The 25,755-nt window shown below is 45.0% G+C and overlaps 1 protein-coding gene across 1 annotated transcript in view; it reads left to right on the forward strand.

Annotated features, from left to right (window-relative positions):
- Nucleotides 1-25,755, forward strand: part of TOGARAM2 (TOG array regulator of axonemal microtubules 2) — a 54,429-nt gene that overhangs the window by 18,106 nt on the left and 10,568 nt on the right. The window contains exons 5-19 of the mRNA XM_074988406.1: nucleotides 154-372; nucleotides 1,038-1,267; nucleotides 3,506-3,693; nucleotides 4,481-4,524; nucleotides 6,606-6,781; nucleotides 8,949-9,120; nucleotides 11,085-11,258; nucleotides 13,275-13,416; nucleotides 15,706-15,811; nucleotides 16,851-17,086; nucleotides 18,651-18,809; nucleotides 20,743-20,860; nucleotides 21,719-21,816; nucleotides 22,595-22,793; nucleotides 24,010-24,226. Coding sequence (XP_074844507.1) covers nucleotides 154-372; nucleotides 1,038-1,267; nucleotides 3,506-3,693; nucleotides 4,481-4,524; nucleotides 6,606-6,781; nucleotides 8,949-9,120; nucleotides 11,085-11,258; nucleotides 13,275-13,416; nucleotides 15,706-15,811; nucleotides 16,851-17,086; nucleotides 18,651-18,809; nucleotides 20,743-20,860; nucleotides 21,719-21,816; nucleotides 22,595-22,793; nucleotides 24,010-24,226 — 2,478 coding nt within the window. The remainder of the gene's footprint in view (nucleotides 1-153; nucleotides 373-1,037; nucleotides 1,268-3,505; nucleotides 3,694-4,480; nucleotides 4,525-6,605; nucleotides 6,782-8,948; nucleotides 9,121-11,084; nucleotides 11,259-13,274; nucleotides 13,417-15,705; nucleotides 15,812-16,850; nucleotides 17,087-18,650; nucleotides 18,810-20,742; nucleotides 20,861-21,718; nucleotides 21,817-22,594; nucleotides 22,794-24,009; nucleotides 24,227-25,755) is intronic.

The raw sequence follows: 25,755 nt of genomic DNA on the forward strand, positions 1-25,755 counted from the left end.
ACACTAAGGTCATATTATTTTGATCCAAAATGAAAATAAAATAGAATGAACTTGAGCTCTAAAACTGAATAAAACAACTGACTTAAATTGACTGATGGATTCTTGATGACTGAGGTTGACTCACTTGATTCCTGTCTTTAAATTGGCCTGCAGCTTCTCTTCAGTCTGCACTGAAAGGCCAGATGAATAGTCACTCATGCTTGTCGGATGGAGGTGAGGATCCACTGAAGGACATTTCCTCTCTGGAGGGCTTGGACAGGTCCACCTGGGAAGAGAATCCCAAGGTGAGCAGTGCAGCCATGGAAACTGCTCAGATCAAGGACAAGCTGAAGAAGAGGAGAATCTCTGAGGGCTCCTTTGCTTCACATAGAGGTAAAGCTGGGTGCTTGTCTGTTATCTCTGTGGAAATGGAACCCTTCCAAATGTGTGGCAGTGACATATACTGCGTTCAATGGCCAGGCTACACTCATCCAGTGTTGGGGGCGGGGAGGAGAATATATATGGCTTAGCTTAGGATCTGGATGCGGATGCCAGCATCAGAACATTCTGGAAGGAAAAAAAGAGAGGAGCTCCTCCTTTGTTATGGAGAAAAAATGACCGGCGCTCATCCTTGTTTATGTTACTGATTGACGTAACGGGGCTTTAAATCTCTGGGGCTACTACTTTTATATTTTCATCTTGTCTATGCTTCCTTAATGTTTTCTTTTGTTTACCTGCTGTAATCTTTCTGTTGCTTCACAAGGATTTAAAAGTTCTCTTTTCTTAATCCATGTGAATCCAGATGTCTCTCTTGATCATTTTTCAAATAGTAAATAGAAGTATAGAAACCCATGCTGCCCACGGGGTATTTCTATGGATGGATGTGACTGGCCCACTCAACTGCAGCCTCTTTATGTTAATACACATCCAGGAACGCACAGTTCTCACCATTCAGCAAACTCCAAATTTAGAGGAGAGTCTCTTGATTTGCAGTCAGATCTCCATTGTCTTGGCTCTAAAAGGTGGCAACCCTAGTGCTATGTGTTTCTAATTTGCAGGCTTGCTTGACTCCAGTGACCACAAGGGGGTTGCCCCGAAACCATCTGTTTCCAGATCGGCCACTCAAAGGCTGCTGCTAAATTCCAAGCCCATGCCTCCCATTCAGAGCGCCTCTACCTTACCAAAGGCCGGCAGACCAGATAAGAGGGAGAAGACGACCATGCAGAATGGCATGATCATCTGTGGCCATGGTGAGACCGACCCTGAGCAGATGCCACCTTCCCAAGAGGTAAATGGGCGTAGAATAATAAAAATGAGCCAAACCTAATATAATAAGACATCTAATATAATAATAATAATAACCAAACCAAACCTTTGCAGTTTATTTAGTACATGGTAGAGCTCTAAGAGATTCCTCCAATGGGGTGAAGATGGGGCTTCTACTCCAAGTGTGGTTGTACTATGAAAAGTTGCTTTGTAAATATGGCATCAAGGAGGCACTGTAGTGTCTGTAGGGTATAGGAATTGGCTAGTTTCTATATAAACAGTGCTCACCCATATTCTGTGTTTGAAGAGAAGCTGCCAGAAACCAGTCAAAGCCACCGCATGCATGTAATAAGGCCTTGAATGTTCTGATATAGTTAGGAAGCGTGGGCATTTGTGGCCCAACTGTATCACAGAAAGGATAACCCTGATCCTTTCCCTTACTGTTGTTAGACCTCACTGCACAGAAGGGCTGCGTCTACACGTGAAGCCTACATCGAAGTAGCCTATTTCGATGTGGCGACATCGAAATAGGCTATTTCGATGAATAACGTCTACACGTCCTCCAGGGCTGGCAACGTCGATGTTCAACATCGACGTTGGGCAGCACCACATCGAAATAGGCACTGCGAGGGAACGTCTACACGCCAAAGTAGCACACATCAAAATAAGGGTGCCAGGCACAGCTGCAGACAGGGTCACAGGGCGGACTCAACAGCAAGTCGCTCCCTTAAAGGGCCCCTCCCAGACACAGTTGCACTAAACAACACAAGATCCACAGAGCTGACAACTGGTTGCAGACCCTGTGCATGCAGCATGGATCCCCAGCTGTGGCAGCAGCAGCCAGAAGCCCTGGGCTAAGAGCTGCTGCACACAGTGACCATAGAGCCCCGCAGGGGCTGGAGAGAAAGCGTCTCTCAACCCCTCAGCTGATGGCCGCCATGGCGGACCCTGCAATTTCGAAGTTGCGGGACGCGCAATGACTACACGGTCCCTACTTCGACGTTGAAAGTCGAAGTAGGGCGCTATTCCTATCCCCTCATGGGGTTAGCGTCTTCGACGTCTTGCCGCCTAACGTCGATGTTAACATCGAAATAGCGCCCAACACGTGTAGCTGTGACGGGCGCCATTTCGAAGTTAGTGCCGCTACTTTGAAGTAGCATGCACGTGTAGACACGGCTAAAGGTGATTAGAAAATGTTTTTGCAAACAAAGGAAGCCAATCAAAAGGCCAATGCATTGGATTTCAGCTGTTGTGCCAGATCCATTCTTACTGGCTTCACTGGATTTTCACCAGGAATTCATTTAGCCCCTTGACAGTAAAAAAATAGAGAATGGGAGAGCTAAGAAAAGATCAATACCTGCCTCTCCGCTCTCCCAGTCACACTATCTGTGACCCAGAAGGGGATCCATTTCAATAGAAATGTTTATCTAGTATGGAAAGAGTAGAAGATGACTTCTGTACACATCGTACACTCTGTCAGCAAGGTAGGCAGCTCTTCTGGGGTGATAACTGACAAGTTGCTGCACCTCTGATCCAGTGATCATGTTATTGTCAGGGCTGAGGGTGTGGTGAGGGTTTCCAAAAAGGGCAGTAATAGGAAAAAATGGACTTTAGAGATGTAGATTTCGACAGAATGTCCGGAATTCAGCAGTGTCTGGTAGGTGGTTTAGGTGCAACCAGGGGAATTGCAACTCAAACCCACCCCAGAACAATCAGAAAGTCTGAAAGAGCAACAGCTTCCCAGAAGCTACATTGGCAAAGGAGAGATGGCAGGGCAGAAGAAAGACAGCTGATGGTCAGAAATTATGATGAGAGCCAGAGCGTGGGACACTGACCCAAGCCTCTTTCTTACTGCTATCTCTTCATTTCCCTTCTCACATCTAAGGAGCAGAATGGTGTCACCAATTCTGCTTCCCTTAGACAGCTTCTCCTTCTCCACAGGACTTCAGCGGTGTGTGTCAGTAAGAGAGGAGGGCAGTGCATGGAAGAAGGGGCACTTTCTTGTGAAGTTAGAGTAGAAAGCTGGTTGTTAGCCTTTCAGACACACTCCCTCTGTTCCGTTTCTTCGGAGGTCTTATGTTCTGTAGTCTAATAGAAAGAATTCCAGCCTGGGCTAACCTGTTACCAGCTTTCCCTTCTAGATTTCACTTGCCTCTTCATAATCACAGAGGTGGACTGAAGTGCTTGTAAGACTAGGGTGAAGGTTACTTGTTGTAGTTTGAACTCGAACCCTGTGGGCCCTATTCTTTTCCAATTTCAGACTTCCTGCCCGTACTTGCATTACAATTATGAGAAGAGGAGGAAGTCATTAGGTGCTGCCTTGATTCCACCTGTCACCAAACCAGTGAAACCACCTGCTAGAGGCTCTGGCAGTGCTCCAATGCCTGTTTCAAGCTCCCAGCAACTGGGCCAGGCTGCTCTGACTGTACAGGAGTTTCATGGGATAAGGTAAACTTCTTCCTGGCATCTTCTCAGTTCCATTGTAGCCTCATCCTTACAGTTTCATCTAAGTAGTTTATCTGTCACAGTCAGCGCTTCAAGATATTTCTGTTAAGTTATGTACATACTATAGATTGTGTGATCCACAATCAGGAGTATGTTCTTATGGTTATGGTTTAGGAGTAGGAGCTAGAAGTCCTGATTCTGCCATGACTCACTAGACCTGAAGAAGAGGACACTTCTGTATATGTAGGTCTTAATCCTTGTGTGCCTTGGCCTTCCCATCACAAAATGAGAGCTCAGATACTTACCAACTTCTTAGGAGGTTGTGAAGCTTAATTCATTAATATTTCTATGAAATGCTTTAAGATCTTGTGGGGAAAGACAGCAAGGCATTACAGGAAGATTATAAAGTTAATATACATTGTAGGTATAGGTACATTATTAGTTTGGCTTCTGGCTATAGGTCCAGCCCCGAGTGGACTCAGGACCATGCAGTAGGAAGATGTCTGAAAGCTCCTATTGCGTCTCTCCCTTCTGAGCTGCACTGGAGGACACAAGGCTGGAACTGAAAGATCTGACCCACTGCTTTTAGTCAGAGCAGGATTTGTCCCTTGTGTTGCTTTACTGGCTGATGGACCTAGTAGTATATAAAGCAGTGGCCAGTGGAATCTGAGGCTTGTGGGTTACATTTTCTGATCGTGACAGTGGTTCTGATAAGGAAACCCTCCTCCATTAAAGTGCTCTCGTTCCTCTCTATTTCCTCATAAATTCTTCTCTTGCTAATTGTTTTAAGGTCAAGGACAGACAATGCTGAGGAGGAAATCCTTCATTCTGTAGGTACGTACTTGGCCTGCATTTATTTTGTCATGAAATGAACATGGGGACACCCTCCTCCACAGGGGTGAAATTATAAATATCTTACTGGAAAACATGCCACGATTCCTCATTATTAGAAGGAGTTACTTTAGATAACTCACCTGGAGTCCAGACATTCAGGAAGAAGTGAGGTGGTCCCGCCAGTTGTGAATGGATCCAGACTTCACGTGTTTGATGGCAGCATTTAAGAAGTTCACTCCAACAGCTCATATGTATAATAGCATTTCCTCAGCTTCTTCATCTCATACTCTTCACTAGATGTGAACTTGCCTCTCCATATGGCTGTCAGCAGTGCTAAATTTGTGCCAGAGCTTGCCAGCCTTGAGCACCAGCACCTCTAAGTCTGGCAGTACATAACCCTGGTTCTGGCACCAGTTACCTTGCATCAGTTATGAAAGTAAACATTTACTTGAGCCTGGCACCTAGTTTTTTGCGATATCTCTTTCCTTACAGATTAAGCTCTGGCTGTTAGTGCCACTGAAGGCTAGAGACAGGTGAACCATGTCACACAAAATAAGAAATGCACTCCTCGTTTGCCCCTCCTACCCTCGTGAACTTTCACTTTGAATTTCAAATTCAACCATTTTTTTCAGCTCTAAACTACTCTGGTGTGCTTTGTTTGTTTTGCATTGGTATTTCCAAAGCCCCATGAGAGAGAGAGAGTTCTTCTTGTGCTCTTTCCAGCTCCAGTTTTACTGGAACAAGAGGTTCAGTTATGGATACACACAGTAGAGTGTTTATTGGAAATGAACTTTTCAAACCCTCAAAGTACTGTTCTGTTCCAAAAAAGGCCTCTATAAAAGTTGCATTTTTTGGTTATTTTAGTAAAGATATTTATTAAATCACTTCTCAGTCACTCCAGATCAAGTAAGAACAGCTTACTATTACAAATGTTTTATTCTCCAACTATCAGCCCTGCAAACTCAACCTGGGATCTGAGAATCAAGCTGAGTCCTTTGTTTGTTATGCATCATCACTGGAAAGAAAGAGTCTGTGAGTTAAATTAGGGTCTCAATTACACCTGTGCAACACCAATTTTTTTAGGATATGCCCTGAGTAACACCTTTGCTACTGTACTGTCTTCAGTGGATTTGCATAGATATAACCACTAGAACCTAGTATTGTAAATAATTTTGTTGATGGTGTTTGAAAAAGAATAGGGTGCAGCTTCACTCTCCAAGAGCTGTGTTAGCTTTGTAGGAATGAAAAAAGTAAAAAAAAAAAAGTAATAAACACTTATGTTTGTTGCTGATATGCAGTTATGACTGAAAATTTAACCAGGGAGTAGGTTTGCAGAGTGACAAAGATGATGCTACACAGACACATTTCAGAGAAGAACATCCCTTTAAAATTAATCTGTCTCTTTAGTTGAGAAGACTTTATATTGTTTGTGGTATGATTGTGTGACTTCTAAAGCAGTGCAGGGAATTATTGATTCTATAAGGTTTAGCAGCTCTATTGGAGAATAATTTAGGATTAGATGCTTTATGCTATACCAGTTAAAGGAAACTTTCACACCCAATCCCTAGAGTGCATGTCTACAGAGGTGCTAATTTTAGGGCCTGAGCTGCTAGTTTTGATAATGAATCCACTTGAGGGAAATTCATTGCAGCAACTGTGACTCATTTTGTTGTTCATATTTGAAGAACTCAAAGCTTTTCTTTAAAAGCTTTTAATTTTCCAATAGAGCAGAGAAATCATTGATTTTACCTAAATACAAGACTGTCAGAAGGTGGAAGTGTCACAAGAATACAACCCGCCAACTCAGGGAAGTAGGGTGCTTTACTTAGGTCTGAATAGCAGGGAAGATATAGGAAAATGTTTCCTTTTCCACAGGGACAAATCTTTATTTTTGCCCTTCTGCAGCAATCACACCTGCTCTCCGGATGCTGCAAAATGAGCCTTTAACCTCATTCTGTCATTCTGTATTTCAAGAAAAGTCGTGTCTACAGCAGGTGCAGAAAGTCAGAATCCGATCACCTTGTTGAGGCCGCTGTACTGCTTGGGGCACTAACACATGGTCTGTGTCTTTGGCTCATCAGAATTCAGAACACTGGAACCCACTTTGACTGCTCCCAGAAATGGCTTGACTGCTAGCCTGAAGCCTGCCGAATATTCACAGCCATTAACAACCCTCTCCCTCAGTCAGGCCAAGGAGCCAGGACCCCTATCATGCCCTCACCGAAAGGGTGATGATTGGAAGGAGAGCAAAGGAAGGGTATGTATGGGTCTTTGGAGCAGACATGGCATTTTTGTTCAGTGATTGTACAGCACCTTGTGCAATGGGATCCTAGGCACTTATACAATACAAAAAATCAACAATGAAATAATAAACTTGCTCTGTCACAGGCCTCTTTCCCAGCGTGATTGGGTTAAAGAGTCGTTCATTTGCTAGGTGTTTTCTCTGAAGAAAGGAGAAGCAGAAATCGCCCGGGAAATGGTGATAAAGTTAATTAGGATGAGTTCTTTGTTTCTGAGGAAAATCATAGAATACTAGAACTGGAAGGAGTCTTCAGAGGTCATCGAGTCCAGCCCCCTGCGCTCATGGCAGGACCAAGCACCATCTAGATCATCCCTGGCTGATGTTTATCTAACCTGCTCTTGTGTATCTCCAACGAAGGAGATTCCACAACCTCCCGAGGCAATTCACTCCAGTGCTTACCCACCCTGACGGTTAGGAAGTTTTTCCTAAGCTGCGTCTACACGTGCATGCTACTTCGAAGTAGCGGCAGTAACTTCGAAATAGCGCCCGTCACGTCTACACGTGTTGGGCGCTATTTCGAAGTTGAAATCGACGTTAGGCGGCGAGATGTCGAAGTCGCTAACCCCATGAGGGGATGGGAATAGCGCCCTACTTCGACGTTCAACATCGAAGTAGGGACGTGTAGACGATCCGCGTCCCGCAACATCGAAATAGCGGGGTCCTCCATGGCGGCCATCAGCTGGGGGGTTGAGAGATACTCTCTCTCCAGCCCTTGCGGGGCTCTGTGGTCACCGTGGACAGCAGCCCTTAGCCCAGGGCTTCTGGCTGCTGCTGCTGCAGCTGGGGGTCCGTGCTGCATATACAGGGTCTGCAACTAGTTGTTGGCTCTGTGTATCTTGCACTGTTTAATGAAAGTGTGTCTGGGAGGGGCCCTTTAAGGGAGCGACTTGCTGTTGAGTCCGCCCCGTGACCCTGTCTGCAGCTGTGCCTGGCTCCCTTATTTCGATGTGTGCTACTTTGGCGTGTAGATGTTCCCTCGCTGCGCCTATTTCGATGTTGGGCTGAGCAACGTCGAAGTTGAACATCGACGTTGCCAGCCCTGGAGGACGTGTAGACGTTATTCATCGAAATAGCCTATTTCAATGTCGCAACATCGAAATAAGCTATTTCGAAGTTGGGTGCACGTGTAGACGTAGCCCTAATGTCCCATTCAGAGGTGGTGCAAGTTACCCGCTGGTGAGTGTGGAAACATGCTGAGATGATGGTAGCAAAGATAGTAACATGGGGCACAACTGAAAGGGAGTTGAGGATAATGGTCTGTCTACCAATGTTCCCTCTAATTTTTTCCATGGGCAGAACAAACGTTGTTATGTGCCTCAAGGCCACTGCCGATGTGCACCGCCAATAGGAACACATGCTGTTGGCACTGGGCCAGCCAGCTGGGCAGCCGCCAAAGCACTCATCTGACAGGGAACGCTGCAGTCTACCTCACCCAGGGAGGAGTGGCACCATCCTCAGAGTCTGGGTCAAGTCCTTTTCTCTGGGTTTCAGCTTTATTTACTCTCAATAACAAACATTGTCCCTTCCTACCTAAAGCAGAGGCTTATCCAGTCTGTGAGTCTGTAGGTTTCCACTCTACCATCCACCTCGTCTGAGGGTCACTCTGTTCCCAGGCCTGCAACAGGACCCAATCTACTTCCTGCAGCTCGCCCCTCAGGGGTTTCCTGACAAAATCTCCCTGCTCTCCAGAGCTCTCTGCACTGACCGTACTACCTTCTGGCTTTTATAATCATCTGACCTCTACCTGATCAGTTTGAACTGGGAGGTAGATGATCTCATCTGTCACAAGTGATACTGGGCCCAACAGCCCTTTGATGACCAGTGGGGGCATAAACTAAAACAGAGGTGCTTGCTTTTCCTGTTGTCCTCTTGTTGGCTGCCTGTGACACCCTAACAGTCCCACCCACTTGCTTTCCATCCACTCACAGTAAGTTAAAGGCGTGAAAATTACACCCCTGTGAATCTGGCTAAGTATCTTTTGTTTGTTGTATGAGGGGAGAGACAATGCTTCTGAAACTATTGGGGTGTATGTTGAATCATATCTGTGTCTGTGATATTGTACCACAGTGTTTCCTGCTTTCTGTCTTATTTGTGTACCTTGGTGTGCTTGTGCTGTGTCCAGATGCATGTCCCAATATCCAGGTCAGCCCAGGAGAAAATGCGCCAGAAGCAAATGAAAGAGATGGAGCTTTTGCGCAGAGAGAGGGAGAAGGAAATAGAGAGAGAGAAGGAAAGATGTCTGCAGCTCCACGAACAACTGCAGAGCATCAACCCAGGAGTCATCGCTCAGGAAGGCAAGTGGCTGCGAATGGCTGTGGGCCTGGTACCACTGCCTGACACCTTGTTTAGTCACTGACAGCTGTGTAAAGTGAGTGCCACATTCTGCTCACTCCTCCTGGTAGCACCTTAAGCCTGCTGTGCCCAGGTGTAAATGAATAGTGTGTGGGGCATTGGCGTGTCAGGCTTTATGAATTAGGTTCACTGGATTTCATTTTTCTAACCAGAATTGCAAGGCAAGAAGATCCCTTTAGAGACGTAACAATTATTTCCACAGGGATTATCTGGCAAAATCCCATCCGATTACCCCTCTTTCTATGCGTCATTGCAAAATTTTCTGCTGCTGAGGAGGCCGGATGAAGTCCAGTCAGAGCCTGTCAGGGTGCTGCTCAGTCTGTTGGGGACATCACTCTAAAAATATTGGAGAATGCTTCTTTACCAAGGTGTGGCTGACCATGTTCCTGACATACTGCTCCCAGCCTATGCTGGCTCAGGCAGCAAGACATGAAGATCTCAGATACTTAAATGCCCCCATCATTGGGGTATTTGAGCACTTGATGTCCTTTACCACGTTTAGGCTGTGTCTGCACTACAAAAATAACTTCAAAGTAAGCAACTTCAACGTTAAGCCTCTACACACACCCTACTTCAAAGTTAAACATTAAAGTAGGGCACTAATCCATTCCCAGGAATGGAGTAAGGACTTTGAAGTTGGGCTCCCTACGTCGAAGTTAACCTCGAAGTAAAGGAAAAAAAAAATGTATGTAGACTCTCTGCTGGCTACTTTGATGTAGTGCTTAACTTGGAAGTTAGTTCCAAGTGTAGATGCACCCTTATTGTCACAACGCTCCTATAAGGCATTATTAGCTCATTTTAAATATGGGAGACTGAGGCACAGAGAAACTAAATGGCTTGCCCACAATCACACATGAAGCTTGTGGAGTGCCAAGATTTGAACCCTAATCATCCAAGACCCAGACTAACATCATAGCCACTGGTCTAGTCTTCCTTTCTAATAAAAATGACACCGGTACTACTGAGAACTTCCATAGTGCATTTCATCCAAGACCTTGGAGCACTTTACAAAGAAAGGGGGAATATTATTATTCCTATTTTGCAGATGGAGAAAATGAGGCACAATGTGCTTGAGTCAATGGCAGATCCAGGAACAGGATGTGGGGTTCTTGTCTTGCCTCCCAGCTCCAAGGTCTGTCCACTGGACAATGCTGCCCTACAGCTCAGACCCAGGTCTCTCAAATTATAGCACAGTCTGTCAACGATGAGGGCAAACTAATTGTGTCCAAACCAAATGCTTTTAATCATGTTATGATCTGGAGGAGTTTTAAAAGAAATGTTTCTAATTAAAATGTGAAGGTGCTGCTCTTGCTGTAAGAAAAGGCACCTCCCCCCACCAAACTCCTCAGAAGCTTCTGTTTTAGAGGAGCACTGAAGCTGTTACAAAAGTAGTTCATATTTTTCTTTAAGAAACTTGTACTCGAGCATGGCTTACTGACTCTGGTGTAATTGCATTTGATGGGGTCTGATTGTACTGCAGCACAGACTTTACGGAGTGCAGCAGCAGAGAAAGCTGCAAGTCAGCACTTAGCACAAGGGCATTATATAAGGTTACTTTTACTTGGGTGAAGTGAATTTAATGCTGGTGAGAAGTGCTGGACTAACAGCCCCTGTGGCATAAATCCTCTATTCACCCCTCACAAACTAGCAGAGGAGAGGAAGTAGAAAACTTAACTCCCCTCCCACCTTATAGAAGGGATTGTTCTATTTGACTATCATTGGCCCTAGTAGTGTAGTTTTCAGTCATGTTATTTTTGGCTTAGGGGCAATTATGGACTGCACTGTAGCACTTTAAAATAAGGAACACCCCTCCTCCAATGCCCCTTCCCCACTACCCATCCCTGGAGCCACCCAGTGCTTTGCTCTGGAGTTTGGAAAAATATTTAAACCCCAACCGTTCTTTCAGTATCCACAGGCTTTGGCCCACTTAACGCCAATGGGATCATCTCCATTACATCTGGCACGAGCAACCCTTGCAGAGCCAAAGTCGGCATTGCCTTAAAGAAACGGCTCAACAGGTCATCTCTGCCAAGCATCCCCATCATCAATCATGACAGCAGCTTCCTGCGGCACTCATCAGGTGAGACTTGCTCTGTCAGTGGGATCACAAGGCTGCCATCACAGTCTCAGGTGTTCTGCTCCCCTGGAGGAGGGAGCTGAATACACCTTAAAGGACAAGGCTAATGGATAGGAGTTCCTATCAGCCCATGGGTAGGAGTGATCCATAGGTTGAATTATTCTCTAAGTTTCACTGGTATAAATCCATACTAACCCCAGCGTGGTTGCTGCAGTCTGAGTGAAACTGGAATGGGCACTACGTTGTAACCAATGGGATTTTTGCCTGAATACAGATTTAATAGGGACCTCAGGCTATGCCCTTTACCTATTTTTAGTTTTTAAAGTGTGACATTGGTTTTGGTTGTAAGATTACATCATAAAAGAGAGATGAACTTAATGAATTCGGAGAAATTGTTGTGTACTTCTTGTGAAGTCACTGAGCTCAACAGCAGTCAATCAGAATGCTCTCATTTGCATACGTGATTTGATTGGTTGCTCATTGTCACATGCACCTGCTCAGAGATCAATCATTGCGTGGCTTTTCAACCAATGATAATCCAGCCACTCAGCTGTAGCAACTGTTGCAGCCTATGGGTGGTTGTGCCTTTGACATCATGCCTCACGCACCACAGAGTGCACAGTATTTATGACCTGTAGCTTAAATATAACAGGTGATGTATGTGGGATGTTGTACGATGCTGTTTAAATTGTATGTTTTTTTTCTTGCTGCAATTCATACATAACAGACAATGTGGCACCTACTGAGTCTGTTCTTTCTTTGGTTGACAGTATGTTTCTCCTTTGTTTAGCTTACAAACATTGGACCTTCTGATTCTATTGCAGATTGAGGAGGGATAGACCAGATTGATACATGGAAAGAAATCTTTTATGGAACAACTTTCTAAGTAGGAAGGGATTTAAAAAAGTGGTTGGCATTAAAGTTAATGGGGGTTGGGTTTTTTTTCATGGACTTCAGTGGGTGCAGAATTAAACTAGCCGTGAATGCTTTTGAAAACCTCTCCTTTTGAATTTTGTAACCTATGTATTCTGTATATCCTATAGACCACATAAAAACTATGAGATCTTATTTATCATATATAAATATTCTGTCCAGAACCTACATTCTGTCTAGGCTCAACACAAAATTTGCACTTTTAGAAGTCTAACGTTTTCTCATCTATAATTTAGAAAAGAAAATGTTGGCCTAAAGATGTGAAAATTTTTGACTTCTAGGACTTCAGATGACAAATGGGCTCTGTGACAAAATACATTTATCATGTACATTTTCAGGAAACTAGTATATTCATCATCAACCCCATTTGCTAACACTACATCTCTTTACATTCTGTTCATGTTTGGAAGGTTTTCTTTGAACCCACAGAGGTTAGAAATTAATTTTTCCTATGAAAGAAAGCTTAGATTTTGCACAATCTATAAACAAATATATTTGACAAGGCAAAATGTATTCTACCTCCCTGTCCCTGATCTACAGTGAGTGGATTGCTCCTAAGGAACAGAAATATAAACAAGACTCAGACATCAATGAAAACCCTAAATAATCACGTTCCCAAAAGATATGTATGTTTTAACACAGTGTGAATTTTCAGCCCTTCCATACCAAGTTAGTGTCGAGTGATAAGTGGTTGAGAAACCATGAAGATAGCATTATTATTAATTTATTTGTATTATTGTACCACCTAAGAGCTCCAGTGAAGACCAGGATCCTATTGTGTGAGGGGCTAAACAAAAACCATGGGACAGATCCTCCACTGAAAGTGATGAAGCAATGTTGATTTATATCAGTTTAGGATCTGGCTCAGCTATTTTGAGGTCTCCTTGTTGTTAAAACAGTTCTGATCCTAAAACCATTTAAAAAAAAACAGACAGCCATTTGAATGGTAGGAAAATTCAGACCAAAAGTTACCTTGGCTGGAAAGTTAGACGAGACCAAGGTAAAAGTAACCTCTCACAACCCCTTGATTTCAACCTTAACCATGAATCATGACCAGTATCTGCGGTGTTTGATTTGTCCCTACAGCTAACTCGCTGCCAGCAAACCCTCTGAATTCTCTGGAAGGTGCGAAGGAACCTGAAAGTGGCATTGCCTTGGAATTTACACCTTTCTCTCGCCCGGATCAAGTGCTGGTTCATACTCTCAGGTGGCTCAATAGCGATGACTGGTAGGGAAACAGTCCACCCTCAGCATCTTCCTTTCCCTCAGCATACAAGTGTGCGAGTGGTTGCCTCCTCTAGAGCAATGGTCAGTCTCTTTTTCAGGCTCTGGGGTTGGAGGAAGTAAGTGAAGCCAATCTTCATAATGCAGTTGCTTTCCAGTAGAGCCAGGGAGAGCTCTCCAGCCTGGGTCCCCGCCCAGGCTGTAGTGCTGCTGTGGCTAACAGGAGGCGAGCTTCATTCATTAATCTTTTCCTCTGGCCCTTTGGGTAGCTAAATATAGTAGTTACAGCGAAGAGATAAAATTATAGGATAAATCAGAAGATACTACTGCTAGAAGTCAGTGCCCCCTATCTGTCACGTCTCTGCCTTGACTTCCAGCCAGAGGAGATGGAGGCCACTCCAGCATTCATAAAGGCAAAAGTAAGACTGGCCCTACAGGGCCTCAGACTGCTGTGGGGAGGGGATGAGATTAAGTCGTTATGAGTTGCTTTTTCCTCTGGTCCAGGGTTCTTATCCTGGGGTCCATGCACCCCCTGGGGGTGCGTGATGCCCTTTCTGGGGGTGTGAGACATGCCAGGTGTTTTTAGAAGGTAGGTTATCGAAAACACAAATTAAGCATGGCACGTAAGTACAACTATTTTGTTTCATCACACCTATGGATTTATTAACATTATAAATTTTTTAACGATTACTGTAATATACAAACATTTATTTTCACGTTCTTAAGCTAACTGTAGTGAAATTATCTCGCAACAACATAGAGTGTACTGCCACGTTGCGGGGTATTTCTCAATGCAGGCACAGGTGATGATGTGGCAGCGCTGCGGCTTTGTTTGAAGTTAGTTAGCGGCTGTTAGCACGTCTGTTACAGTTTAGTTCTGCAGCAAAAGTCCTCAACATCTCTGGGTAGTACTTGCATATTTTTATATGCCTACTGTACTATTATTTGTGGTGAGTAATAACATAAAACTATTTTGCATACATTTAATATGCATTTAAAAGTGTACAGGGCCCCCCATCTCCATTTTTGATAAGGGGCGCGAGAACATATTTTGAGAACCAAAGGGGTGCAGGCTGAAGTGAAGGTTAAGGACCCCTGCTCTGGTCTCACTGCTGGATACATAGGAGAGAGGAGTGGAAATCTTCTACTTGCAACTGTAAGGGGTGATTGTTTCAAAAACTACATCCTCCCCTAACTCTGCAAGTTATAGATCTGTGAGTGGGGTCCAACCAAAGAGTTTGATTGCTTGTGACTGTGGTAAATTCTAGAGTAGCAATGCCTGCTGAGAGGGGACTTGCTCTGCCTGTAGTCTTTCTAAAGCAGGAATTTTGGTAGTGGAGGCTGGGGGGTGAGAGGAGTAATTTCTTTAGAAGATAGGAACCTCCGGATAAGAACCCTTCTTATTGCCTAACTAGGACACACACACAACGATACGTAACTGATGAGTGCACCGTACTGAAATCAGGCACAAAGAGGGAAGTGAACATGCTTGGATTCAGAAGCTGTGGAGCCAGATTCTGATATCAGTTACAGGAGTGTAAATCTAGAGTGAATTCATTCAGTTTGGTGGAATTATTCCAGATTAACAACAGGGTAACCGAGGTCAAAATCTGATACGTTGCATATGTTTGTATAAACACAGTTATTTTGACTTATTTTAAACCCATTTACTTTAAACCTTCTTCTCTCATCTGCTCCTCTTCTCCCCCATCCATCTTTAGCGTTCTTGCTCTTTTTTTGAACAACTCTCTCCCCTCATCCACACACAGAAAAAACCGAAGGCTTTCTGTATCAACTTAAATCCATGTTCCCCCAGTTCTGCTATGGCTGTCACAGGAGGCTGTGCTTCTTGTCACTGACCAGCAGGTGGCACTGTTAATTCAATGAGCTGAGTCCTGAAACAAACTGGCAACATCAATAGGGGTTATAAAAGAAAAATACAAGTTACGTCTCCTGAGTCTAAATGGAGATGGAAAATCCATAGTCTGCCATGAAAATCTCTAGTTTTCTCAAGGACTGAGTCTATCGTGTGGAACTAGTAAATCAATCATATACCTTTCTGCAGCTTAGGTCACTAGGGAATGCATGCACAGGCTACTAAAAGCATTTTTTTAAAATTACGTGTTAAAAAAATTGGGAATTCCTCAAAAATCCAACACTTTTTAGCATCCCAAGGGTGTGTGTTGCAGGGTCTGTCCAGATTGCAGGTATGTGAAACTGTGTTTAGCACAGTACCAAGTGAGACCAATGATTAGTCTTTTCTATGTCTATCTGTTTTGCAATTGCCTCTCAGGCTACTGAAGGAGAAAGGACTTTTCAGCATCAGATGCCTGGCTACCTCCCATTCAGAAGTTCTCCTTTGTCGACTTCATGATATTTCCTTGGCAGTTACCAGAGAGGTCAGAAATTTGTAATAAATGTATGTCCACAAAATGCATACAATGCATATGTGTGTGTTTATCTGTATCTATATATTCACCCTGTCTCTGCAGCTTTTTTATATATACATCTTAGGCTTCTGTCTGCTATCTCCACCTATATATGCAACTTTTATTCATCCCTACAGCCAAAAATATTCTCTCTCTCTCTCTCTCTCTATCCTTTTAGAGTTAGGAATTACCGTTATGCATTATACAAATGGGGAAACCGAGGCACAGAAAGCTGATTTGCCAAAACCAGACTGCATCATTGTCAGAGTCAGGCTTCAGCTCTGGAGTTTTAGCTCCCAAATTTATGTTCAGTCCACCACGAGCCACCCAGTCAGCATCCATGACTGCTCTTAACAGCTTTACTTTTTATTTGATCCATTCAGAGATTTTATTGTGCTTGTGTTAGACTTCTCAATGAGTTAAAACCATCCACAAGTTCCAGTTTAGGACTTGTTTGTAGCTTGCACAGCTGGTTGTGGTATTTCTAGGTACAGTTTGCCAAGCACACTAAATTTTCTTCCATCTGCAACAAACAGTGGGAGTTGGCTCACTTCCATAAACTCTGATTTCCATCTTCTATCTGCAATACAAAGATCTAACAAGCTTGAATAATTAGGGACTCAAGGGCTACAGAGCCTAAAGGTCATTGGTGTGAAGAAAGTAAGGAAAAGTTATTTACTTGTTCCCATAACACACACCAGGGTACCAGAGCCCCCCACACTTCTTTGCTCCTTCCCCTTTCTCCCAGCACTTTCAGAGCCCGGAATTGACTGATTCGTACTCCATCCTCGCTCTGTCCCCTTCCTCTCCCAGAGCTGGGGGTCCATGGGACCGCAAGTAGAACTCCAGTGGTCCACAGGCTCAGAACAGCCTGTGGCCCCCTCAGGTGAAGGAGGGCCACACATGCGGCCCACCCACTAGTCAGGGTTGCCCATCACTGCTCTAGATACATGAAGGGAGATTTTCTAAGCTGACTGCTGCGTCATACTCGTAACTCTTCCTCCTCCAGGTTAGCAACCTCCGTTCAAAGGTGTCTCGCTTTGCTATCAGCACCCTTGGCCATCTCTTCAGGATCATGAAGAAGCACATGGACCCGGAGGTTGAGGAGATTGCTCGGGTCCTTCTCCACAAGACAGGGGATTCCAGCGAGTTCATTCAGAGAGCAGCTGACCAATCCCTGGGCATCATGGTGCAGAGTGTGACTCCCACGCGAGCAATGTCTGCCCTCATGGCCCATGGAATAAAGTACGTAACTCTTCCCTTGTCTGAGCACTGCCTCCTGACTAATTGCTTTTGGGGGAACAAGAGAGTGGTGGAGAAGGAGGCATTCACTCTGCTCTGGGGTATTTCACTGCCACTATCTATTTACGCCTCCTATGATCATTAGGATGCCACACCAGGATGACCTACCTTCTAGCACAGTCCATCAAAATTGCCCAGCTGCTGTGGTGATGGGGACCTGATAGATCAGTGCAGAGCATTGTGCTGAGGGCACCACAGCAATCCCGGTAGCCAAAGGTAGCCAAAACCAAGTCTCCTGCTTTATAACCATATTAGGGTAATCAGAGGGCCATTGGGACAAACCACACACCATCAGGGTATTATTAACAAGAGGAGCAGGCATCAGTCATGTGTCTGGTTCGAATGCACTCAAAGGAGAATCTACCACACAATTCCTGAGAGTAGGGTGACCATATATCCCCATCTGAAATATGGGACAAAGAGATATGTTGGGGGAGGGGTGGCACCTCCCAGCTCCATCAAGTCCCAGGGAGCCAGAAAGGAGGCAGCAGCCGCCAGCCCTGCCACAGAGCCCTGGGGAAGTGGCAGCCGCCCATGCTCCCCCTAATTCCCTCAGGTTCGGGGAAGTGACCTACATGCTCTCTGGCCAGCAGCTGCTGGCGGAAAAGGTCAGCGGGGGAAGGCCCAAATATGGGACAATTAGTCCCATATAAAAAATAAGTAGGGACACCTTTTTGGTATCCCAAATACAGGACCATCTGGCCAAATACAGGATGGATGGTCACCCTACCTGAGAGTTTCCCATCATTGCCTTTAAAAACTTTGCTTGCACAGTTCAAAATGCACAGCTGAGCATCTCCAAAGTGCCAGCTTCAGTTCAGTGGGACAGATTTGCTGGGTCTTGAGAAGTAGACTTTTATAGGAACCGCAAAGCTGGCACCACTTCACAGTGTTGGTACCATATTTGGTGCCTTCAAGCAGGTGCTATTTGTTCCAGTAAATGAAGGTCTGATGAAATCTGTTGGTGAGATGTGTGTCTGTATGCCTTCTGCAGCCCTGAAAACATTAAAATGCCAAAAGCTTTAGGCATATTCAGGCAGAAGTTGGGTTGGTGAATATATCATACTGTTCCTTACTGTGATTTTAGGTTTCTGACCATTCAATAGGCTGCTGGATGTGGAACAAATTGGTGAATTAAGTCCAAATGTTGGTGCACCAATATCTGTGTTAGAAAGGGCATAATTGCCCCTCCTCTCCCTGTCTGGGTAAATAATCTCAACAGGAATCCCATGGACCAAATGGGTCAGGTCATGGAGATTCATCTTTGCAGGTGGTTCCTCTGTACCATAGGGTTCAGTGTGCATGAATGGATGCTGCTATCACTAATAGCAGGGTCCACAGATAGAGATGTCCACTAATATCCTCTAATAGAGATGTCCACAGAGAGGATAAGAGACCTTTTAGTACCACCAGTTAAGGAGCTCTCTCTTGCTCATGTAGTAGAAGCCTGTGGTTTTGGAGATGAAGGGCCATATAGACATATGATGGTTTGATGTCTTGTCTCCAGACATCGCAACGGTGTTGTTCGAAAATGTGCTGCTGAACACTTACTGACCGTCATGGAACAGATTGGTGCTGAGAAGCTTCTGTCAGGCACTAGAGACAACACAGAGCCACTGATCCAAACTGTGGTGAAGCTTGCTCAGGACTGCAATCAAGGCACTAGGTAATGATGTCCTTTCAGCTCCCCACAGAGAAACCTTTTGCAATTTGTAGCTGGCAAGTAACAACCCACGACAATGTAAACTAATGTAAAACATACATTTAGCATGTGGAATAAGCATTCAGAAAGCATGCTTTCCAGTGTGTATATGGCAGGATCCACCTCTTAGGGTTATTGAGCAATAAAGATCCATTCAAGCATCTACATTGTATGAAGTAGCCTTTATCAAAAGGAATGTGCTAAGCCTAGTCCACCGATCAGTTTCCCCTCTATACACATAGGCTACATCTACACGTGAAGCCTACATCGAAGTAGCCTATTTCGATGTGGCGACATCGAAATAGGCTATTTCGATGAATAACGTCTACACGTCCTCCAGGGCTGGCAGCGTCAATGTTCAACATCGACGTTGCGCAGCACCACATCGAAATAGGCGCTGCGAGGGAACGTCTACACGCCACAGTAGCACACATCGAAATAAGGGTGCCAGGCACAGCTGCAGACAGGGTCACAGGGCGGGCTCAACAGCCAGCCGCTCCCTTAAAGGGCCCCTCCCAGACACACTTGCACTAAACAGCACAAGATACACAGAGCCGACAATGAGTTGCAGACCCTGTGCATGCAGCATGAATTCCCCGCTGCAGCAGCAGCAGCCAGAAGCCCTGGGCTAAAGGCTGCTGCCCACGGTGACCATAGAGCCCCGCACGGGCTGGAGAGACAGCATCTCTCAACCCCCCAGCTGATGGCTGCCATGGAGGACCCCACAATTTCGACGTTGCGGGACGCGGATTGTCTACACGGTCCCTACTTCGACGTTGAACGTCGAAGTAGGGCGCTATTCCGATCCCCTCATGAGGTTAGCGACTTCGACGTCTCGCCGCCTAACGTCGAAGTTAACTTCGAAATAGCGCCCGACGCGTGTAGCTGCGACGGGTGCTATTTCGAAGTTAGCGCCGCTACTTCGAAGTAGCGTGCACGTGTAGACACAGCCATAGTGGCTCTATTTTGGGTGTTATGTAAAACTGAATCTCTGGCCACTTACGGTCACTGAAAGATCCCAGAACAGTGCTGGTAAGAGTACAAAACAAAAAAGCAGGACTTTAAAGACTAACAAAATAATTTATCAGATGATGAGCTTTTGTTGGGCAGACCCACTTCTTCAGATCTGGAGATAGTGCTGTACTGGAAATGGTGCTGAAATTGAATTGACATGACAATTATACAACAGAGAGATGCAAACAAAAAACTGAATATAATGTACACTCTAGGTACATTACTACATTACTAGTAAGAGTAGGCATGTTAGCTCCCATTCTCCAGGTCAAATTCCAGTGGTATTGAATCAACACATTCTGCCTCCCTGAATTCCCCTTGCAGTTTCAATTAGCTGTGATATTTATCACTTTCTACCCTCAACTATTACTATGTACTATCGAACAGCTGCCGTGTTCCACCACAGAAATAGCTACTCTTCAGAGGTAGATGAAAAAAAAACCCCTCCTCTGCAATAATTTGTTAAAGGAGGTTAGGCTCTTGAAAAATGAAAGCCTTTTTAAGTTAGTAAATTGTAATCACCGTTGATGTTTGTGGCCATAACACATCCCCATTAAAGGAAAATCAGACTTTTTAATTATTTAGTAGACCTTATAGAGTGAGATGACATCTCCCCATTGCTATGTTGCTTCATGGCCTATTGTATGCAGTACGCTGCACTGGATAATGATGCCAGCTTGAGGTAAATCTTGGTCTTTATTTACATGTCATCTGAGGGGATGAAAAGTCCTAAGAAAGTGGCACTGCCTTGTACTGAACATAGATCATGTATAATTTCAGTTTCTTTTTCTGAATTCCCTCTCTGCCTCCTGGATGGATGAATGAAATGGTGATATTTTGGGGTAAAATGGCCTTTCATTAATTCTCCCCCTCCCCATGGTAGGTTTTACGGCCGGAAGATGCTGACTGTGCTGATGCTCCATCCAAAATTCGATGGGTATTTGAAACAGTCTATCCCATCACATAACTTGCGGGAAGTTATGGCAATAATAAAGCAGAATGTAAGTAGTTTGTAGGAGATATGTCTTCAGTTTGTATGTATTGAGAACACCCACACATGACCACACACACAACCTCTGTTCATGTTCTCGCTGGCTCTTCTGGTTCATGCATACCCTGACCCATTTTATCAGCTAAGTAGAATTATGGACTGGATTAAGAAAGGAAAATAGAAGAAAATGGTCACCCTCACATCCAGAAAGAGAAAGAGAGCAGGTCGGACTAGTTCTCTTGAAAGCGTCAGACATTTTGTTTAATAGATTGGGAAGGAGATGTCCCTGGGAGATTTCCTAAAATGAGAGATGTCACTATTTTAAGTGGAGCACATACCTACTCCAGTCAGGGACTACTGCCTCACCTTTCATGGGCTGTAAAACCAGAAAGCGCTCCAGGAATCCCTACTGTCAATATGAAATCATTCTGATGAGCATGGACTTCATATCTATTTCTCTTTTAAAGAAGAACAAGGGTTTCCTAAAGAGCTGGAAGAATCCATTTGGTGGAATTCTTCCAGTGTTCTGTAGGCCATGGATCCCTTTAGAACTACTAAGGGGATCCAGCTGCTCCCTGAATTACCTGCTCTGCAGCAGGCACCAGCATGTGACTAGGTCTAGCATACTGGCAGAGGGTTTCATACTGCTGCTCATCCTTGAAGCGTCTGAATGTCTTTCAGATTGATTAGAATGCCCATAGCAAAGCCCGTAGCAGATTTCCGTCTGCGTCTGTCTCTTCTCCCATTTGGGCGATAAAATTCTTTTTGCCCCCATCTGAAAAACTGGTTTTACACTGTCATAAGCAATCGTAAGCCATCTTCTCTTGCTTTTTATTGATGCATTTTTAATATATATATATATATATAGGGGGTGGAAGACGATGTATCTGAACCGCCTTCTGCCAAGAGCTGCAAGGAGTCTAGCAGCTTGATCACCTCCAATAACAGTCAGCCTTCTGATGAAGGGTAGTGAACATTTCTTTGTTACCATTTCTTTATCTGTCACGATATGCATTATAGACTTTTCAGCCTTATTGATCAATACACGGTCTCTGGGCAAGTCTGAATTTTTGGTAGCTATTTATAAGGATCAGATCCAAAGAGAACATTACCGAACCAGGGGGCTGCTGCTAGTCCCATGTCAATATCACACCTGCAGGGCTGGGGATCAGAGTTCAAGAAAGGGTCTTTTTTACTCCCAGGACAGGCAGTGGAGCCACCATAGTCTTTTGCTAGCACAATGGATCTGTTCCCTTGTTTTCAATGGTAGCAAGAAGAACGAGAGCATAAGCCTCCCCTTTGTTTTTAGAATTTTTCCCAGGCATGTGCCGAAAATGATGAGCCCCACTTATAAAGGCCTTGTCTGCAGTCAGTGGAAATCCATGAGATTCTTTCCATTAATTCAGGGAACTTTGGATCAAGCCCCAAGAGCTCCTTGGTCTGAGCATAAAACTGGGAGTTGGCATTGCTGGCTTCTATTTCCAGCTTTGCTGCTGATTTCTTGGGTGGCACTGGGTAGATCAAACTTGACCCTTCTGTGTTTCAGTTTCCTAATTATAAACTGGAGATAACGTTAACTGGACACTGCTTCCTGTAAGAACAATAAACTCTGAGGCTGTGTTATTTAGAGCAGGTTCAGGCTGTGAACAAGTGAGAGGGAAGCACCCTGAGACAGTGTTCATCATTGTCAAATGAAAAGGTTGTTATACAAAGATGACACTGAGCTTTTCTTTCCCAACATGAGGTCCAGACCAGAAAACCTAGCACCAGCAAAGGCAGTGGCTCGTCGCTTCTCTGTACGCAGCGTGGAAGTGATGGAGCAGCTCCAGGAGCTGAACAAGCTCCTGATGGCCAAGGAGTTTCAGACGCGAATGGAGGGAGTGGCGCTGCTGGTGGAGCACTGCAAGAACAACCCCCAGTTCATCTCCGCAAACATCATCCAGGTCTCAGGAGCCTTTTCGGTTGATCCTCGTGTACCTTGCCCAGGTTGCCTCCACTACAGTCAGTTCCAACTACCATCACCCTCTGTACAGTTAATTCAGAACAGGCTGACGCACCCTTGCTCAATGCAATTAATTCAGCCCCTGCCTCCAGCCTGGCCCCACCTGTCCACAAAGTTCTGTGGCTGCCACCCTCACCCCAAGAGGTCTTTGCAGCTGCCACTGCTCTCTCCCTCCTGGTCCCCTGCAAAGAGCAGTGAGGGGGAGCCCAGCTACCCAGAGCTGCTGGCTGTTTTCTGGGAGAGGAGTAGGGTGGGCTGCTACATTTTTCATACTAGAAAGGCGTGGAACATCCTAGCTCCTGCTCCCCCTTCCTCTTCTGTTGATAATGTAGTGGCTCAGCCTGATGCCTTCCTCCTCACCTCTCTCTTACCAGAAAAAGCCTGTCAGTGACTGGGCTCCCATACTGGGCCCCTCTCTCTGCTTCTTGCAGGGAAGGGGCAAAGGAATCAGAGCTGCAAGAGAAGGCTCTCCTCACCCCAGCAGAGAGCTGCTGCTCTTCTCTGTCCCAGGGATCACTGCCTGAAAATGTGGTGGCAGTGGGACAGACAGAATCTGCTCTAATGAGGACTGGTTTGATGCATTACACCTGAGATACCTGCCTATTAGGGAGTCTGATTGGACCCAGAACCACTCCTCAGAGGCCTGCACTCCATTGACCCTGGATTTTGGGAGGGATGAATAAAAAGAGACTTGGATCAAAACGAACCCTAGTTTGGCGAAGGCAAATATACTCCCAGTTTGCCTTAGCTGTCTTCCTAAACTCTGTTATTAATTACCAATTGTCATTCTTCTACCCAAGCATTGACTTGACTCCAGGGGAGGTAAATGTGGGTAATTTAGAGACTGGCTGGCTCCCTTGAGTAAAAAGATTTATCCACTTTATTTGGAAGGGATAGTAAGTCTCCAATATATTGGAAAATGAGATGTTATTGAAGAAACTAGAACCTCATTCTGCAAACAGTACTGGGCATAATACAATTGTGAGCAGCCCATGAAAGTCAGTGAGACTTCTCACAGCATTAAGTCCTGACGTGGTATGAAATGTTAGCAGGCTCTGGCCCAGGTTTTGTGTTTGTTGAAAGCCTCTGTTTCTATATACCTTGCCAGCACCAACAGCATAGTACATCCTGATTATTGCTTTCTTATTTTTGAACAGATTTTTGATGATTTTAACCCAAGGCTTCAGGACTCCAACAAAAAAGTGAAACAGTATGCACTTGAGTCAGTTACCTCCATGATTCCAATGCTCAAAGATGGCTTACACCCAGTCCTGATCCCCATGGTGACGGGTGTCACCGATAACTTGAACTCTAAGAATTCTGGGATTTATACTTCAGCAGCGAGGGCCCTGGAGGCTATGATCACTGATCTAGGTAATAGTTACTTTTTCCTATTCCTACCAGGGGTATGCCATTGTGTGATACCTGCCCAATTGCTGTTGCTCCATTTTGGAATCAATAAACCACCTCTGGGGCTCAGGTAAAAATTTCAAAGTAGACCTATAAGTACCTCACTCAGCTGATGAACTCCACTCTGGTTTGAGGGAATGCTTGGTGGGTGTAGGGATGGCCTTTTACTTAGCAGCTTGAATGCCCTGATTGAGTTCTTCTAAATGTCCCCATGGATGGATCCAAGTTTTTACCAAAAACATGTGTCTGGCTGTATTTCAGTGATTCCTCTCTTCTCCTTGTGTTCTTATACCACACTCTCAACCATCACATCTAAGCTCTTTCCACAAGTGCCTTAAGTGATGTGACTAACATGTCTGGGTTTTTCCTTTTGCCCAGTGAGAATTTGTGTGCACATTTTTATTTTCATTTCATTTAATGTATTACATCTCTGCTGTGCTATATCTGCGTAACCCAAGGCAAGATCAGAGAAGTATGCCTTGTGATTGGCATGGAAGATGGTGTGGTTTGTGGCGATTCTTCATTTCTGCAGGGTTTTGTTCCACAGTCTTGGAACAACTCTTGCAAAATTTTTGTCTGCTGCACTGCGTTGCTTTAGCCTGGTGGGGGACAGTTTATCCGTACCTGAGGATGGGAGTCCTGAAGTGGAATACTCCTCCTGGAATTTCATATGCTCCATTAGGAGTTCTAGGTGCAAACCATTCAGTGCTTTAAAGACTAGGACTGAGATCTCGAGTTTGACATGTTGCTGTATTGTGCAGCAAGCCAGTGCAGTAAGCAGAGACTAAGTGCTGGATGCCTGGCACAGATTGTACCTGTCCTGTATATGTGTGTGTGTGTCTGTGTGTGTGTGGGGAGTGCCTTCAGCCTCTATTCTGTACCCTGGCACAGGGACCATTCACAAGCCGCCCCAACCCCCCACCCCAACGTGCAAAGACCAGGTCTCTAGTACAGTCATGGGTGCTAGAAACCCCAAATGGGATGGGCAGGAAGTGAGGCCATGACACAAACCCCTTCCCACCAGTTAGTTAAGCTGGCCCATTGCAGAGGGTGTAGAGAGCACTTTGCACTCTCCCACAGTTGCCCAATTATTCTCAGCGATATCTCCTGCCTCACTCTCATTTCCTCCAGATGCTCCTGCTGGGCTGGATTAATCTCCCCACTGCCCCTTACAGCACTCTTCATGCCACAACATGCGCCACAGCTTGGAAAGCCTTGTGAGATCCTGCTCCATGAAGAAAGCCCTCACCCCACAGACATGCGCATTGGTGTCATTACCGTTCTGCATAGTCACCTCTGAGTGCTGAGGTTTCGAGCCACACACTGTGGCTTGTTCTCTTGCACTCTCCCTCTCACAGCTGATCTCAGGAGCACAGCCAGTATGTACATCTTTGACCAACACAAACATCCATCTCGTGCCGTGTTCCACTCACAATAGCTCTCTCTCCAGCATGGTTCCAGTTGTTGGACAACAACCCAGAATGAAGAAGGAA

The sequence above is a fragment of the Carettochelys insculpta genome, chromosome 3 (genome assembly GCF_033958435.1).
Source record: "Carettochelys insculpta isolate YL-2023 chromosome 3, ASM3395843v1, whole genome shotgun sequence".
Classification (NCBI taxonomy): Eukaryota; Metazoa; Chordata; order Testudines; family Carettochelyidae; genus Carettochelys; species Carettochelys insculpta.